At 45.9% G+C, this 16484-nt stretch overlaps 1 protein-coding gene across 15 annotated transcripts in view; it reads left to right on the top strand.

The window, feature by feature from the left end:
• Window positions 1-16484, top strand: part of PLEKHA7 (pleckstrin homology domain containing A7) — a 232005-nt gene that overhangs the window by 61656 nt on the left and 153865 nt on the right. Inside the window, exon 1 of one of the 15 annotated variants that reach the window (XM_045796581.2) lies at window positions 1547-15316. The exons of the other annotated variants lie outside the window; for them this stretch is intronic. Within the exon in view, the coding sequence (XP_045652537.2) occupies window positions 15234-15316 (83 nt within the window). The 5' untranslated portion in view covers window positions 1547-15233. Of the gene's footprint in view, window positions 1-1546; window positions 15317-16484 lie in introns of those variants that run through there. 15 annotated transcript variants of the gene reach the window in all.

Below are 16484 nucleotides of genomic sequence, written 5' to 3'. Positions count from 1 at the left end.
GAACGTCTTGTGAAGTTAATCGAGCTAACAAAACCTGTAAGAGTCTTAGAATAGTGCCCAGAAGATAGTAAACACTCAGTGAACATTGGATTCATTCAGTCAGCAATAGTTTTTGAGTGTCTTCTATGTGCCAGGTGCTGTTCTAAGCACTGGGCAGAGCAGTAAAAAAGCAGTAAAAGTCCCTGGGAGAGAGGCATTTTTAGTAGAGGAATTTAAAGTGTATTTATTAATTATAATTACCAGAGTATGTCACTGCCTTAGGAGCCTTACAGACCCTGCTGCTTCATTTTATTTTATTTATTGGATTTGACAGTAAGATTTTTTTTTTTAAAGAATTCTATTGCTAAAACAAAATAAAGCAAATGCAAAACCTTGGATTTCATTCCTAGCTCCCCTGGTACTGTGTGACCTTGGGCAAGTTATATTAACTCCCCAAGGTTTCATTTTCTCACCTATAAAGAAGTTAACAAGTAATATCTTACTCAAAGGAGAGTATGAGCTTTCACTGTATTAAGTGAGATAATGCCTGTAAAGCTCTTAGCATATGCTTGACTCCTAGTAAGTGTTCTATAAAGGTTAGCTATGATTGCCATTGCCTCTAGCTGTAGAGATTCTGGACGTCAGTGGTTCTAAATGAAAAGATCCTCAGGCTGGTGGAAAGGGAAATTGACTCACGTTCTCCTCTGGTGTCCACTCTCTAAGCAAGGTTGTTCAGGACTACCTTGGAAACCATATTCTTTTCCTGAGAAAAACAACAGATCCAGAATTTCAGTAAAGCTGCCCAAAGATATAGTGGGTTTCTTTGAGAGGTAGTGAGTCACTCATCATTGGTGATATCTAAGGCAGGCCACCAGCAGGCAAGGGATGGGCCTTGCGGTTGTGAGCTCTGGGGTTATGGAGGCTTTGTTTAATCGTCAACATAGGATCCAACTGTGTAAGGAAGCCCGAGGGAGGGGCACTTGATCACCCTAGCACCTTGGGGCACTCATTTCTAAAGGGCAACTGGTGACCTTGGAGGCACTCTGCCCCATCCAGCCAGGTGGGGGCATTTGCTGTGGCAGACTTTCCTCTCGTACTTTTCTTCTCCTGCGTGGAGTAATTTCTCGCAGGCAGGCATTAGGGTTGAGTTGGAGAGGGGCAGATCCTTCGTCACCACACTCTTCATCCAGAAAGTAGAGGGCACCCGGGCTTGGTGCCACACCTGCCCTTCTCTGGAGTTGGGGTAGATGGAGGTAACTTCAAAGCCAGGTGGCGAGTGGAGGAGTGTCTGGAGCGTTCAGCCAGCCCTGGGCAGACGCAGCCAGCTTTTACGTTTGGTCTCAATCACTCCTTCAGCTGTTGGCTACCCTGGACTTGCCTACAGGGAGTGAAAAACAAAGGCACTTGTTCGCTGGATTCATTTGCTCTTTTTCTTTTTTTTTAAAAATGATAATTATCGGGGCGCCTGGGTGGCATAGCGGTTAAGCGTCTGCCTCCGGCTCAGGGCGTGATCCCGGCGTTACGGGATCGAGCCCCACGTCAGGCTCCTCCGCTGGGAGCCTGCTTCTTCCTCTCCCACTCCCCCTGCTTGTGTTCCCTCTCTCGCTGGCTGTCTCTATCTCTGTCAAATAAATAAATAAAATCTTTAAAAAAAATGATAATTATCTTTAAAAAACAAAGCAAAATGCTGTTCTATCAGGCAGTTTATTTGGTTTTACAAGAACCATTTCCTGAGCATCTGCTGATACAGAGCACCTGCTAGCCACCAGAGGGCAGAAGAGAAAAGTTGGGATCTTCTGTTTTTCATCCCCAGAAGCAGCTCGGTTCTTCTGTTCCCTCAAAGTGCCTGTGATGTGCCGGGCACCGTGCTAGGGCCTGGCGATACAGGGCTGAGAAGACACAAGCGGTCCTTCTCGTAGAAGCTGTAACCCAGCAGGGGAGACATGTGCTGAGTCAGTAATTTTAAGGCCCTGGTTGTCTGTGAGGGGGGACAGACCCACACAGACAGTCCGAATGGTGGCTCTTCCCTAGCTGTCTTGCTCAGGTCTCCGTGTCCCTGCCTTTGGTTTGGCAAACCTGGGACCATTGTCTGCTTTCCTGGGTTTCTGACTCACTTCCTGTGGCGATGTCTGGGTGTCACAAAATCCTGGGTGTCAGTGAAATGTGACTGGTCTTTGTCACTTCACCCTGGTCAGATACCTCTGTCCAGGCAGCTCAGGGAAATCCCCTGCGCCCCGCACACGTCTGCTATGCCTGGGCAGCCTTTCATCCTTCATAATCTGCAACAAACCAGGAATCCTCTGGCTCGTAATAGAAGGAAGGCCCGGAGGGATAAGAGTGACATGGGGATGTGTGTTGCCAAGCTAGCTGGTCTGGAGGAACACGAGAAGAGAAAAGGGGGGCGGGGAATGGCCTCAAATGAACTGCTTTATGAGAGGGACTTAAAAAAATAGACTTTATTTTTTGAGCGGTTTTAGGTTCTTAGCAAAATTGAGCAGAATTTACCCTCCCATACATACCCCTTTCCCCCACATACGCACAGCCACCCCATCACAGCACCCCCCACCTGAGGGCACATTTGTTACAATTGATAAGCCTACACTGACATGTCATTATGACCCCAAGTCCATAGTTTACATGAGGGTTCACTCTTGGTGTATATTCTGCGGGGTTGGACACTTGTCGTGACTTTTACACTGTATCTGCAGGGTTTTATTTATTTGTTTATTATTTATTTTTAAAGATTTTATTTATTTGAGAGAGAGAGAGAGTGGGAGAGAGCACGGGAGCAGGGTGAGGGGCAGAGGGAGAAGCAGGCTTCCCACTGAGCAGGGAGCCCGATGCGGGGCTCACTCCTGGGACTCTGGGATCATGACCTTAGCCAACTGAGCCACCCAGGCGCCCCAGCATTTTTCTTTAAATTGACCCAGTTAAAACTAAAGTGAATTTAAAGAAATAATTTCATATTCATTTTTATTAGCCTTCATCACTCTTATCGATGTTACATGTAACTATTATTTATAGTATTTATGTATTTTTTTCCAAGCGTTCTTGCCACATGCCACCTTGGGCGCCCTTGGGTATTTGCTCCATTTTTAGGGAGAGTACCCAAGAAGTTAATGAATGGACTTTTAGGAGGTCCTTGAATCCCCTCAAACTGTCCAAAGTTGTGTTTATGTATTTTTGAGATAGTTTAAAGTTTTCACCATATAAACGGACCCAATAAGAAGAACAGCATCTCAATCTGCAGTTCTTGGAATTATGTCTAATTATCATTTACAAAGATTTTATCTTCCCAGGAAGAGGAATGGAGTTTTCTATAAGAAATGGACCTTTTACTCATAAAACATCCTATTTTTTTAAATGGTGTATACAAATGGCACATTGAAAATCAGCAACAGCCCGTCTCACCTCCCCTCATCTCTAATCTTTTTTCAACTTTCAACATGTGAACATGAATTCATCACAGGAGAAGAATGACTGTTTTCTGATCCAAAACTTGGATGGCCTGGTGAGGGATTTGTATGTGTATACCATGCCTTTCAGAGGTGTAAAGGGAATGCTCTAGTTATATACTTAATGAGCTGTCTTTATTAAACAGAGAAAGTTGAAAAAAAAATAAAAGTGGGGGTGGGGAGGGAAGGGAGCTCCTATCTTGGAATATCCAGAATATAGGTTCACTGTAAATATAGGTCAGTGAACGTTTCAGGGAAAAATGAGCTAAAGGAAAGCTGCTTGTTAGGATAGAAATGTGACACGATAACGTGGCTCTGGGAAAAAGCACGACTGTGCTAGATGACACAGTCACAAGGAACGCACTGCTTGTACAAAAGCGGACCAAGCCACATGTCTTTTTCTGCCTCTGGGGTAACACGCCAGGCAGGGATACAAAGGGCACTCTGTTAATTCTTTCCAGTTCAGCCCCTTAGCCTTAGAAAGAGTATTAATAAGTCTCTGTTTGCATCCTGCTTCCTTCTACCCAAGATCCATGAACACTAGATACGATGATAAAATAGAAATAGGAATTTGAAATCAGGATCAGGGAAAATATAAGTAAGAGGAAGAAGACAAACCAAGGGGGTTGGGGAGAGTATAAATACTCATGCATTACGGGTTTGTATTATTGTTGAGCTTTACGTTGGATTTAGAGCTTCCTGGCAGCCAAAACAAAAAGGGAATAGTAGGTTTTCTGGATTTTACTGTTAGGAAAAACATCCTACTCATTAAGAGGAAGCCAAGAGCGTCCTACTTTGTTCCTTTAAGTTAAATATCTTATGAAGAGGCACTGAGGGTGTGGCACCAAGGTCCTCTTCAGCTTTCTTCTTTGTCTTTACTAAGCCCTCAGCCTCCTGCAGCTCCTCAGACCGGACCAGTTTCCTCATCTTAGGTGGCCATGTTACAGATGGCCATGTACCTTTCCTATATGTACTCACCACAGACATACATTTACATCTACTCTTGTGTTTATTTTGAAAGCTTGTCGTCTTCTTAGACTATCAGACTCAAGAGGCCAGGCCATATTGTCCTCGTGCTTCACGTAATCTCGGCACACTGTAAGAGCTCAGCAAATACTTGTTTGCACAAATGAGTAAGGCCAAAGCAGCCAGGGATTTTATGTGACTGATCCTTGTACCTCTCACGGAAAATTGAGGCTCTCTCAAGGTTGCCAACTATCTCTTATCCAGAGAGCTTGACCACCATGGTGCCCAGGACACCCCAAGTTCATTTAACTCCACCGTGCCCTTCAGGGACTGTTCATCGTAACAGCTCCAGGGTATCGTGCACCTTCTGTAAGTCCAATCCTGTAGTCGGCCCTTGGTGCACGTTGCTGCCAGTCCTACCAAATGAGGGAAACTGAGGTTCAGGGGAGGGAATCAGCTAGCTCAAGGTCACAGAGCTGGTAAAAGTCAGGCTGTTGGTCTGACTCCAGAGCGCCTGCTCTTTCCTTTCTGTCTGCTGTGTCTGAGCCTGAGCCACAAGTGTCTATGTGAGTTATGCGTTCTTATCTCTTGGCAATTAGAGCTGCGCAGCCAGAGTATTTCTGGCATAGGCCGTTGCTGCTTTCTGACAGCTGTTACGTTCCAGTCTCTCTTGAGTTTGGGGAAGGAAGGCCCACACCTGGGGTTGGCAAAGGTGGTCTCAGATCTCATTCTCCCTGGTTTTTGCACACAGAGAATATGTTTATTGCTCTTGTCACGTAGTCTCCTGAAGTGCAGGTGCGTTAACGTTGAATATTATTTTCATAAAAGTCACTTGGGAGAAGGGGAGAGGAGATACACAGTTCGGTCGTCTCAAGCAATAATTGGATTTGCCCAATGATTGGTAGAGTGCGGGTGGGAAATGACTGCATGCCAGGAAGTACATTTGATGGTGCATGATTCCAGATTTGTCAGGCATGTATTTTTAATGACTTTGTGCCTGTTGTCATTATTTTGATAGAGACCTAATTTTTAGCATGGAGTTCATTATTACATTAAACTTTCCCTATTCACCAAGGCTGGCAAATGGAATAGTCTCATGGCTCAGTGTTGCCACCTACCGTGTTCTGCGTGGAGTGTCAATCTTCAAAAACCGAGAAGGCAATAAAACACATTTCAAACTACAACAAGGCATAATTTGATCTGTCTGTTCCTCTACAAGGTTGCAAGTCCTCAGGGTGCACGTTATAAGCATCTGTCATCACTTTGTGCTCTAGAGTGCCAAGACACTGGTTCCAGTGACTTCTGGTGATAAAAAATTTTAGTCTAAAACACCACATTTCCTTTGCACCCTTGAGGATAAGCCTCCTCAAAAACATTTGCTGCCTGCACATGGGGATCTGAATAATTGCTACATTCAGGGTTATGGTAGAGAGAGTATTCCAGAAGAAGGCACTTAAGGGGATGTTTGTAAATGCGAGGAGGCTTTTGGTTCTATCTTTGGCCCACTCGTCTCGGGAAGGATTTTGGGCTCATGTCAGTGATTTAGAAAACCTAATAATTTTTATGTCTCCAAAGTTGCGTTCCCAGGCTGCCGGTTACTTCATATTCTTAAGCTTGTTCCTGCATTTAGGAGGACACCAGAGAATATGCCTTTACCTCCCCATGCCAGGAAAGGATGGAGATTCCAGCTCTGTGGATAGATTTAGATGGAGTCTTATTCTGATCTCTTTCAGTGGCTTTGACAGTTTCTTATTTGGAAGATGAAGCATCACAATTATTGTACTGGCATCCTGTTGTTCCCAGTTTGAATATTAAGAGCCACAAAATCATCCATACCTACGTAAGACAGAAGATTTCACCCCCTCTTTCCCCATAAGTTATTGTGTAGAAAATTAGAGACAGAAAAATATGAAAAATGCAGGTGTTCATTATTACCAGACTTTTTTTTGACATAAGGAGATCAAAATTTTTAAGTGTTTTACATATTAATTAGGGTATTTCTTCCCCGTTACCTGCAATTAATATCCACAGTAAACAGCCTTTGAGAACTATGTGGATTTGTAAGTTTAATATCCAGGAATGTCAAGATGGTGCACTATTTGTCTGTTCATCTCTTGCTTCATCCTATTCCACAGTGGATTTGAGGCTGCTTGTGGGAGGGAAAGGGATACAATATGAATAAGAAATAAAACAATCAGCATCAGCCACAGTTGAGTATAAATTATGTTAGGAGATTAAGCCTAAGGACACAAGGAGAATGAGAACAGCCTGGGTCTGTTTCTGTTAAACTAAAAAGCCGTTTCATTGGACAAGTTGATGTAGCCATTTTTTTTTTTTTTTTACAGCTACTTAGAAGTGGGTCTCCGTTTTGGAAAGCTCTGTGTAAACATGGGCTGCTTCATGTTCCTGACATTTCAGCTGAACTTTAAAAGTTGCCATTTTTTCTTTCTTCCAACCTCTACCTGACCTCTAACGCACACACCCATTTCCTCCGAGCCAAGGAGGTGTCCATACCGAAGGTATTTTATCAAGCGAGGTTGCTGCTTTTCTGGGACTGCTACAGCCAAGACGCCAGGCTGGAATTTGGGAAGCCTGAATGTGGGAGGCTTATTTTGGAAACTTTCATTATCATTGCTCTCAGTCCCCGTCCGGGGACTCACACCCGGACGGGCTTCAGTGATAGGAGGACTGAAAAAAAGTGTTGAAGTGGAAGGGAGGGGGTCAGAAGTCCCCTTCTCACAAGCCGGCAAGATGCCCGATAACCTTCCTTCCACAGCTATTTCCAGCCTCTCCTCCTTGACCTCTAGGCTCTGTGTGTTGCCTCTTGGAGTCTGGCTCCCAGGAAGCTCGTTCAGAGAATGGGGCTGGGATGCAGACTTTACTGGACCACAGAAGGTCGGCTGGGCAGGGTGCTTTCTGCCTCAGAGCAAGTTGTGAGCTTATGTTGAGATTCAGCTCTGCCCTTGCTTGTTACAACCGACCAGAAAGGTCTGTAGCTGGGAGAGCCCTCTTCCCCCACCTCTCATAAACACGCAGATACTAAGGAGTCATGTGGTGATGAGATTCCAGAGTGGAGACTGCCACAGCTCACTGCCTTTCGGACTTCTCCACTTAGACATCCTCCTCAGACCTAATGTGTCCAACAGAGTTTTTTGTTTTTTGTTTTTTTTAGATTTTATTTATTTGAGAGAGAGAGAGAGAGAACACAAGTAGGGGGAGCAGCAGAGGGAGAGGGAGAAGCAGGCTCCCTCCTGAGCGAGGAGCCAGATGCAGGACTCGATCCCGGGATCCTGGGATCGCAACCTGAGCCAAAGGCAGACGCTTAACCACCTGAACCACGCAGGCAGACGCCTCTAAAACAGAGTTCTTGATTCACTTTAATGCCTCCCCTCCCTGGATTTGTTCTCCCCCCAGGCTTAATCATCTCAGGAAATTGCACTGGCATCTACTCTTGCTCAAACCAAAAACTTGGGAGTCTTCTTTGCTTGTCTCTTTCCTTCACCCCCGTCGTAAATCCTGTCAGTGGTGGAATTAGCTACTGCCAGCAAGACGTTTCGTGCAGCTGACTTCCCCTCAGCATTTACTCTGTTGTCATCTTGCCAGCCACTACCCTCTCTCGCCCATACTCCTGCAGTGGTCTTTTTACCTTGTCTCTCTGGTTTTCCCCACTTCTTTGGAAGGCGCTGGAGAGGCGTTGCAGTCAGACCATCCGGGTTTGTATATTGGATCCTCCATTTACTGGGAGGCAAGTCACCTGATCGCCTGTGCCTGCTGCATTTGTCATCTGAAAAATGGGGATAACAATGATACTAATGAGACTCACATTACAAGTTTTCATGAGGATTAAAGATCATACGTATAAACTGCTTTGGACGGTTCAGAGCACGTAGTTTAAACACTAAGGAAATATTAGGTTTTTATTTATTGTCCCCAACCCCCTGGGCTGTTCTCCATATAAAGGCTACAGAAGTCTTTTTAGAAAGCAAATTAGATCATACCTCTTCCATAGTATGATCTTTCCTTTTAACCCCTTCCATGGCTTCCTATCGCATTTGGAAGAGAATCCAAATTCCTACCAGGTAATATGTGGCCCTCCTTAACCTCTTCTGACTCCTCAGCTGCTTCTTTTACTGTCGTCCCCCCTGGTCACTGACTTCCAGCCTCACTGTCCTTTGGTCCCAGGAATGTACTTTGTTTGTTCCCGCCTGTTCTTGTGCCTAAAATGCTCTTCCCCTAGATCTTAGTTTAAATGACACATCTTCGGCCTTTTACTGATACATATCTTGAACCCCCATATCACTCTATCATATCACTGTTTCATTTTTTAAAATATTTTATTTTTTGAGAGAGAGCACGTGCGTGCACATATGAGTGGGGATAGGGACAGAGGGGGAGAAACTCAAGCCAACTCTGGGCTGAGCATGGAGCCTCTGTGGGGCTCGATCTCATGACCCTGAGATCATGACCCGAGCTGAAATCAAGAGTTGGTCGCTTAACCGACTGGGCCACCCAGGCACCCCTGTTCCATTTTTTTAATAGCACAAATCAATCTCTGAAATTATTTATTTGCTATCTTTTTTTTGTCCCCCTGTCTCTTTTGTCACTTACTACTGTCTTCTGTGCCCACAATGTCTGACTTGTAAAAGACCCTAATAAACATTTTGCCATTGAATGAATGATAGCCACTGTTTACTTAGTCCTACTACGTCCCATTCACCTACACAATTCTGTTATTTCATCCTCGTAACAATACTATGGGAGTGGGTATTTTAAATCCCATTTTAGGGCTGGAGAAATAGTGGCTGAGGGGAGAATAAAGTTCGTAATTTTAACTCCAGACTGGCTGAGTCCATGGAGTTTTTAGGAGGTAACACTAGTGAATTCAGAGAGTTTATACCCGGCTTACGAGTACAAGGTGAGACTAGACAGGTATCAAAAGTATACTATCCTCATCCTTTTAAAAGGTAACAGTTTTGGAGCATTTCCTATGTGGTAAGTGCTTCCGTGTATTTTCTGTGCTGTGGCATTCTTTTTCGTGCCCTAGTTTTGTTGTAATTTTGTTGAGGTTTCACAGGAAGTATTAATTGGATTCATTCAGATTCAATTTTGAATTGATTCAAGCCTGCTTGGGTGATGCTTGCTAGAAGTCGAGGGGAGACAGGTGTTAGGCCCTCCTGGCCTTTTAGCAGCAGGTATCTCGAAGTGTGGGCTACACAAGACAGCCAGATCACCTGGGGTGCTTGCTAAATGCAGTTTCTGGGGCTCATCCTAGACTTTTATCATGAGATAAAAGGGGTGGACCTCTGGAATCTGCTGTTTTTAAACAATCACCCGGAGGTTTTTCTGATTAAAATAGGTGTATGAAGATCACTGATCATGGACATGTGGTCCAGCTATTTAGATGTTTTGTGATTTCGTTTCCCTGATTTAACAAAATCTATAAAGCTATAAATTTAGTTACTCATTTTATCAAAACTCATTTGGGTGGCTTTGGTTTCTGACCATGGAGCAAGTAGGCTTCCCCCCACTCCCATCTTAATGGTCCTTAGGCTCCAACTTCCAGATCCAAGTTGGCTTCGTTGGTCAGTATTTTCAATATTTCCCACTTCCGTGAAGTAGTGTCCGTTATTTCTGCCCCTGAGCTGTTGTCTGGCTGTGGGGGGCTGGTTTGTTCTTGAGGGGGCTGGATAGTTATACACTAGTGGACCTTCTGATACCTGTGTCCCTGTTCAGGTTATTTTTAAAAATCAGGTTTGTTCGTATTACTTCCTTCCCAGAAACAATTCTGGAATGCTCAAAATTCCTAGCCCTTGATGTCTGAGCTTTCCTCCCCTCCACTCTCTAAACAAAGGCCCCGTGTTTAATAGACACCATAACAGTAAAATTAGCTTTATTAGACTCTAGGTGGACTTAAAATGTAACCTATTGGCAGCTCTCTCTGGCTTGTCATGTGTTTAATTTTGAGCAGAGACCACGGGTAGTGGCAGTGCCTGGTAGGGGATTAAATGATGATTGCATTTAAGTGGCCAAGTAACACAAGCATCCCTCATCTTTAGATCCTGCCCTGGTCGTTTTTGCCCATTGTGTTTCAAGAAACCTGCCCCCCCCCCCACCCCGGAGTTTTTATTCCAGCCACCTTCTGTCTTTGACTTCAGAGCTCCTGAATTGTGCCCCAGGAGAAGTCAGCACTGTTGTCTTTCCCACCTCTGCTCCCACATCCAGCTCCTTGGAAAGCTTGAAAGGTGAGCCAGGCTGCAGTTTACCAGCCTTGTGTCACAGGACCTACAGCTAGCCAGCTCCCTTCTTCCCCCAAAAGTCCCAGGATGTACTTTCCCATTAAAAGGACAGTGCTGTTCACTTTGTCCTAATGCTTTTATATTCACCCCCCTTAAAAGAAAAGTGGAGCCTTTATTAGGCTGTTTAACAGAGGGGAATCTGAGGCACAGATCACCCAGCTAGTCCTGGCTGAACGCAGTCTGATTTATGGCCTGTTCTTTTCTTACTGGTCCTTACCAGCGTGACTGGTGGCACCACCAGGTCTTTGAAAAGCAGACTGAACAGTTTTTAGTCCTGAGGACCAAGGGTATGTGCTTTACATGTTCTCAGCTTATTTATTTGATAGAGTTTCAGGGGGTAGGGGACAGCTCCATTAGCGGACGGGCATAGCTGGTTCATTTCGGACCCTTTAGTCTAAGCTTCTAAGCATCATTATAAGCACAGCCTAGGAGGTAAATGTAAAAATAATCTTCTTGCCAGGTTTTCCCGCATGGTATCCTAGCGACGATGTACTGTCTGTCCTTGCGTGTTGGGGCACCAACTGGGGCAGAATCAGAGCTTGCAGAGGGGAGGGATATGAAGGGCATGGTCAGAGTCACCCCTCTTAAAGTCAAGGCCTAGTTTCTTTTTATCTTTTGGAGAGTTTTTAACCCACTTATTTTTAAGTAACATTTTATTTTCTGATTAAATATATTTCTCGTCAGACAACTTGGAAAACAGAGAATCCCAAGGAAGGAAATAAAAATCAACTGTAATTCTAACGTTGTTAATATTTTGGTAAATACCCTTCTGGTCATCTTTTTTCTTTCATACAGTGATTAGGTTATAAGTTCAGAGCGTAAGTGGACTCCTGGGTGGCTCAGCTGGCTAAGCATCTGCCTTTTGCTGAGGTCATGATCCCAGAGCCCTGGGATCAAGCCTGGAGTCCTTGGGCTCCCTACTTAGCGGGGAGCCTGCTTCTCCCTCTGCCCCTCCCCCCTGCTCATGATCTCTCTCTCTCTTTCTCTCTCTCAAGTAAATAAATAAAATCTTTGAACTCAGAGTGTAAGGGGAAAAAACTCGTAAAGTCAAAATTACTCTAAACCAGCCTGGACAGTAATTTTTATGCTTCTAAAGTTTGGAAACCACTGAACTAGACTCAAGGACAACTGAAAAATCTATATGAAATGAAAAGTCTGGGGGGGGGGGGAAACCCCTATCTATCAAATCTCTGATGGTGAGTGGATGGTAGTGGAGAACTGAACTACGTTCCTGCCTGTAAGGTTTATTTCATTCTGTTTTAATATTAAGCTTTTGCAAGTTAGGGGTTAATAGATTTCCTTGTGAGGATGGCATGCCACAGTGGCATGATGTTTTGCTTCAGGGGTAGGTTCTGAGTCAACCAGTAAGGAAAATGAACACAGTGGAACTCCACCATAGGTACCACCCCGCCCCCAAATGCACACACATGTGCACATGCACACACAACTGGGATCATTTGTTTTATAACCTTTGTTTTGTTTAATTCAACAGTAAATATTCTGTATCTCATTTTCAAAGTTGCATATGTATCTTCAGTTGTAAAGATGTTTATTAACCAATCTCCTCTTGTACCTTTAGTTTATTTCCAATTATTTGCTGTTCTAAAAACGGTGACGTGAACATCCTTGTGGATAAATCTTTGTGTTTATCCATAATTACGTCTTGAGGATAAATTCTTAGCTGTGGAATTGATTGTTCAAAGGATATGAACATTTTTATTTTATTTATTTTATTTATTTATTTTTTTAAAGATTTTATTTATTTATTTAACAGAGATAGAGACAGCCAGCGAGAGAGGGAACACAGGGGGAGTGGGAGAGGAAGAAGCAGGCTCATAGTAGAGGAGCCTGATGTGGGGCTCGAACCCAGAACACCGGGACCATGCCCTGAGCCGAAGGCAGACGCTTAACCGCTGTGCCACCCAGGCGCCCCGGATATGAACATTTTTAAGTCTCTTAATTCATACTGCTAAGTTGTCCTCAGGAACGTTGTATGTTTCCATCAAAGTGTCTATATCCCAGCATCACTGGAGATTATCATTCAAAAGAGTCTTCTTTAACATGCCTTTTTTTTTTTCTTTTTTGGATGACCCAGGGCTTCTTTTCATTACATGGTCAGTTTATCCTGGAAAGAATAAACAAAATGAAGCTAGAGATGATAAGTGCTGTTGGGTAGGTTCATGTGGGAGGGACAGGGACAGATAACTGGAAAAGTGTGAGCTTGGAGACCATTTTTTCATTCCTGCCTCCAGGTCTTCAGCAGATATCTAAAGACAGAATATTAATATTTAAAGGACATGTAGTTTTTTAATTTAAATTCAATTAAAATATTCAGAGGTAGTTAAGTGATTCACCAGTTGCATGTAACACCCAGTGCTCATTCCATCGAGTGCCTTCCTTAATGCCCATCACCCAGTTACCCTATCCCCTCACCCACCTCCCCTCCAGCAACCCTCAGTTTGTTTCCTATAATTAAGAGTTTCTAATAGTTTCTCTGATTTCATCTTATTTTCTCCTCCCTTCCCTTATGATCCTCTGTTTTGTTTCTTAAATTCCACATATGACTGAGATCATATGATGTCTTTCTCTGACTTATTTTACTTAGCATAATACTCTCTAGCTCCATCCATGTTGTTGCAAATGGCCAAATTTCATTCTTTTTTGTGTCTGTAATATTCCATTGTATATATATATATATACCACATCTTTATCAATTCATCTGTAGATAGACATCTGGGCTCTTTCCATATTTTGGCTATTGTGGAAGGGCATATGTAGTTTTAAAAGCATACTTATTATAATTTTTGATTTGGAAAATGATTTGATGTCATTATAGATGCGACAGGACAGGAATGACATTTGTATATTTACCCAAAAGGGAGTATGGTTTTATTTATCTTTATTTTTTAAGAGACTTTATTTATTTATTTATTTGAGAGAGAAACAGATAGCAACAGAGAGCACGAAGCGGGAAAGAGAGGGAGCCCCACTTGGGGCTCGATCCCAGGACCCTGAGATCATGACCTGAGCCGAAGGTAGACACTTAACTGACTGAGCCACTCAGGCGCCCAGGTGTATGGTTTTAAAAAGATAAATGGAGAAACACTGTCTTAATCCAGCACCTCATCTTAGAGAAACTGAAACCGGAGAGTGGAAGGGATTTCTGAGAGCCGCACAGCAAATCGATGATAGAATTGAAGCCACAAGTAAAGGCTCCCAACTGCCTCTTCAGAGTTCTTCTGTTGAGGTGGGCCATCATGGTTCAGGAGGAGGCGAAACACAGACACAAGGTCCTCTGGATAGATGGCCAGGCTTTCTTCAGAGCCGTGAGCTACCCCACTCCCCTCCTGGACAAAGACCCAGGTGTCCCCAGTTCACTTCTGCTTGAACGCCTCCACCTGTAAATAGAGTGAGCGTGCACTAATAATAACCAGGGTTTTTGCCTGACCTTTCCTTCGTCTTTAATAACTTCTCTTCATGCCGCAGCATCTCGAATGTCACTTCCTCAGGGAAGTCTTTCCTGACTGCCAAGGTAGTTTAGGGTCCTTGTGTGCGTTCTTGTAGCACCTCTTAACCTTTAATACCCTTGTCGCAGTTATGATTAGTTTGCATCGTATGTTCTCTCTCTCCCTGACCAGACTGTATGTTCTGTGAGTGTTGAATGTTGGTTATCTTCCGTTGCTCTTGGCCTAAGCATTAATAAATACTTGAATGTTTGATTATTTGGATGGATGCTAATGTGTGAATTGGAAGTGCGTGTGGTTGCTGGGCGGTGCTGTTTCTGATTGCTTGCAGAATCAGGAGGACTGTCCCTTACTGCCAAGGGCATTGAGAGAAGAGAGAAAAAGACTCCTTTTTAGGCTGCTGGTTATAGAGACAAGCCAGAGGGTATGGACCTGCTTTGCTGGTGCCCCATAGCGGCCTGCTGGGTGATGGGGTCAGCAACCTATCCAACCAAGCATTCATTCCTGGCTTGTCAGAATCAGTCCCAGCAATTTAGTAGGGATGGTTGTAGAGAAGCCTCCTTGAGGTATTCTGGGGAAGAGAATTCAAGGTCAGGGCTCTCCTTCGCGGGGAGGAAACAGCAACCCTGGTCACCTGCAGCCTGGTCTTCACAGTCAATGGGCACTTGCAGCAAGGGCTGTAAGGTCTGCCGGTGGCTGGCTGGGCTCCAGTGCAGCGCCACTGTTAGGCGGCAGGTCCTGCCCTCTCTGCCGGTTTCCCTCCCCCTCCTCCTTCTCCTTACCCACTCCAGTTTGCAGCATCCTCTGCAAGGAGAGGAATGTGCTGCTCTCGGACGCGCCGTCCTGGCGGCGCGGCGGCACTCGGGGCGCGCTCTGGACCGCCGGGGTCCGCCGTCTGGCGCTGCGCCACGTGTTTTGATCCGCGCTGATGTCAAGTGGGTGTGGGCTCTTAGGGAAGGCCCAGGCGAGGACGAGGAGGGCGCGCGATGCGCCGCGGGCGCGCTGAGGCCCCAGCGCGCTCCGCCGCCCAGCGCTGCTGACCGGTGGCCAGCCCGGGCTTGAGAAGCAGGCGCATGGAACCGTGGCGCTGCCCGCCCGGGGACGCGTGCCCCGCCGCCCTGGGGGGCTGGCGGGGACCGCCGCGGGGGGCCTGCAGGTGTGTCCGCGCTGTAACTTTCGGGGGGTTGCAGGCTGTTGGGCCGGCAGGGCGCAGGGGCTGCATTTGGGGGTGCTTTTGTGCCTGGGCGCGGGCGTGACGCTAGGGGCTTCGTCCCCGGCCGGCCATCCGCGTGGGAGCTGCAGCTCGCCGCGGGAGTTTCAGCGAGAGAATTTCTGGGGCGGGCGCCCGGCTGGGGGTTACTCATCGGGAAGGGCATCGAGGGAGCTGCCTTGTTGTTTTGAGAATTGGGTCTCCAAGTACTGCCTGCGTTCATGGTAACAGGATTAGCTCTCAGCAGAGAGCTCGGCTTCCCGAGAAATCAGAAATCGGCGGTGGTTGGGGGCACAGATCGGTCGGGGGTTGGGGGGGCGAAGTGGGCAGAGGCGATCTCTCCTCCCCGTTTCTATCGCTCCCCACCCCCCCCCGTTTCTATCGCTCCCCCCCCCCTTCTTGCTGGGAGCCAACTAAGGGGGAGGTAAGGGGTCAGCTTCGTTTGACAGGTCTGGTTTCAGACACACCTTCCCAGAGGAATGCGGAGGCTTTGTTCCAGGCGCCCGTCCCAGCCCTGAGCCCAGAAGCTTGCGGGCATGGGGCTGGGGCTCCGGTGCCATTACTCATCTTTTATGGCAACGCCGGCAAGCTCCCGGGTAGGCAAGTTAATTATTAATGTGTCTAGGCTGGAGAGAGGGAATCTGGAAATGAGATTGGTGGGTTGCAGGTTTTTCTTTCCCTTTTTTGGCATTGGCACAGAGGTTTAAGCCCAAGGAATTGCAGCCAGTTTCCTGAGAAGGATGCTGGTGTTCCCCCAGTGACTGGCACTCCGAGGAAGGGATCCCTTTCCCAGCCTGTGGGACAGCACCATCATCCCCGGGAGGACAGAGACAGAGCAGCTGTCGGTTTTTATCTACTTTTGAACCAGCCTTTCCCTTTCCTCCTTTGCTTTCTGAACCCAACCATACTCCTACCCCTGGTCCCAGGGCAGCTTTCTGATGAGGCTTCCAGGCCAGGTGTATGAGCCCTGGGTCCACCGCTAGCCATCTGAGGCTTTCTGGAAAGGGCTGCCCCAGTACCTGAAAATCTCCACACTTGCTCAACAAGTGCCTCTCAGTGTGTTTTCAGGCCCCTGATCTGTAGGACTGTGGGCTGAGGCAAAAGGGTCTGCCCG

This window comes from Ursus americanus, chromosome 24 (genome assembly GCF_024610735.1).
Source record: "Ursus americanus isolate L20-20 chromosome 24, mUrsAme1.1.p, whole genome shotgun sequence".
Classification (NCBI taxonomy): Eukaryota; Metazoa; Chordata; class Mammalia; order Carnivora; family Ursidae; genus Ursus; species Ursus americanus.
Note: the sequence above shows the minus strand (reverse complement) of the source record. Positions and strands in the feature narration are given on the sequence as shown.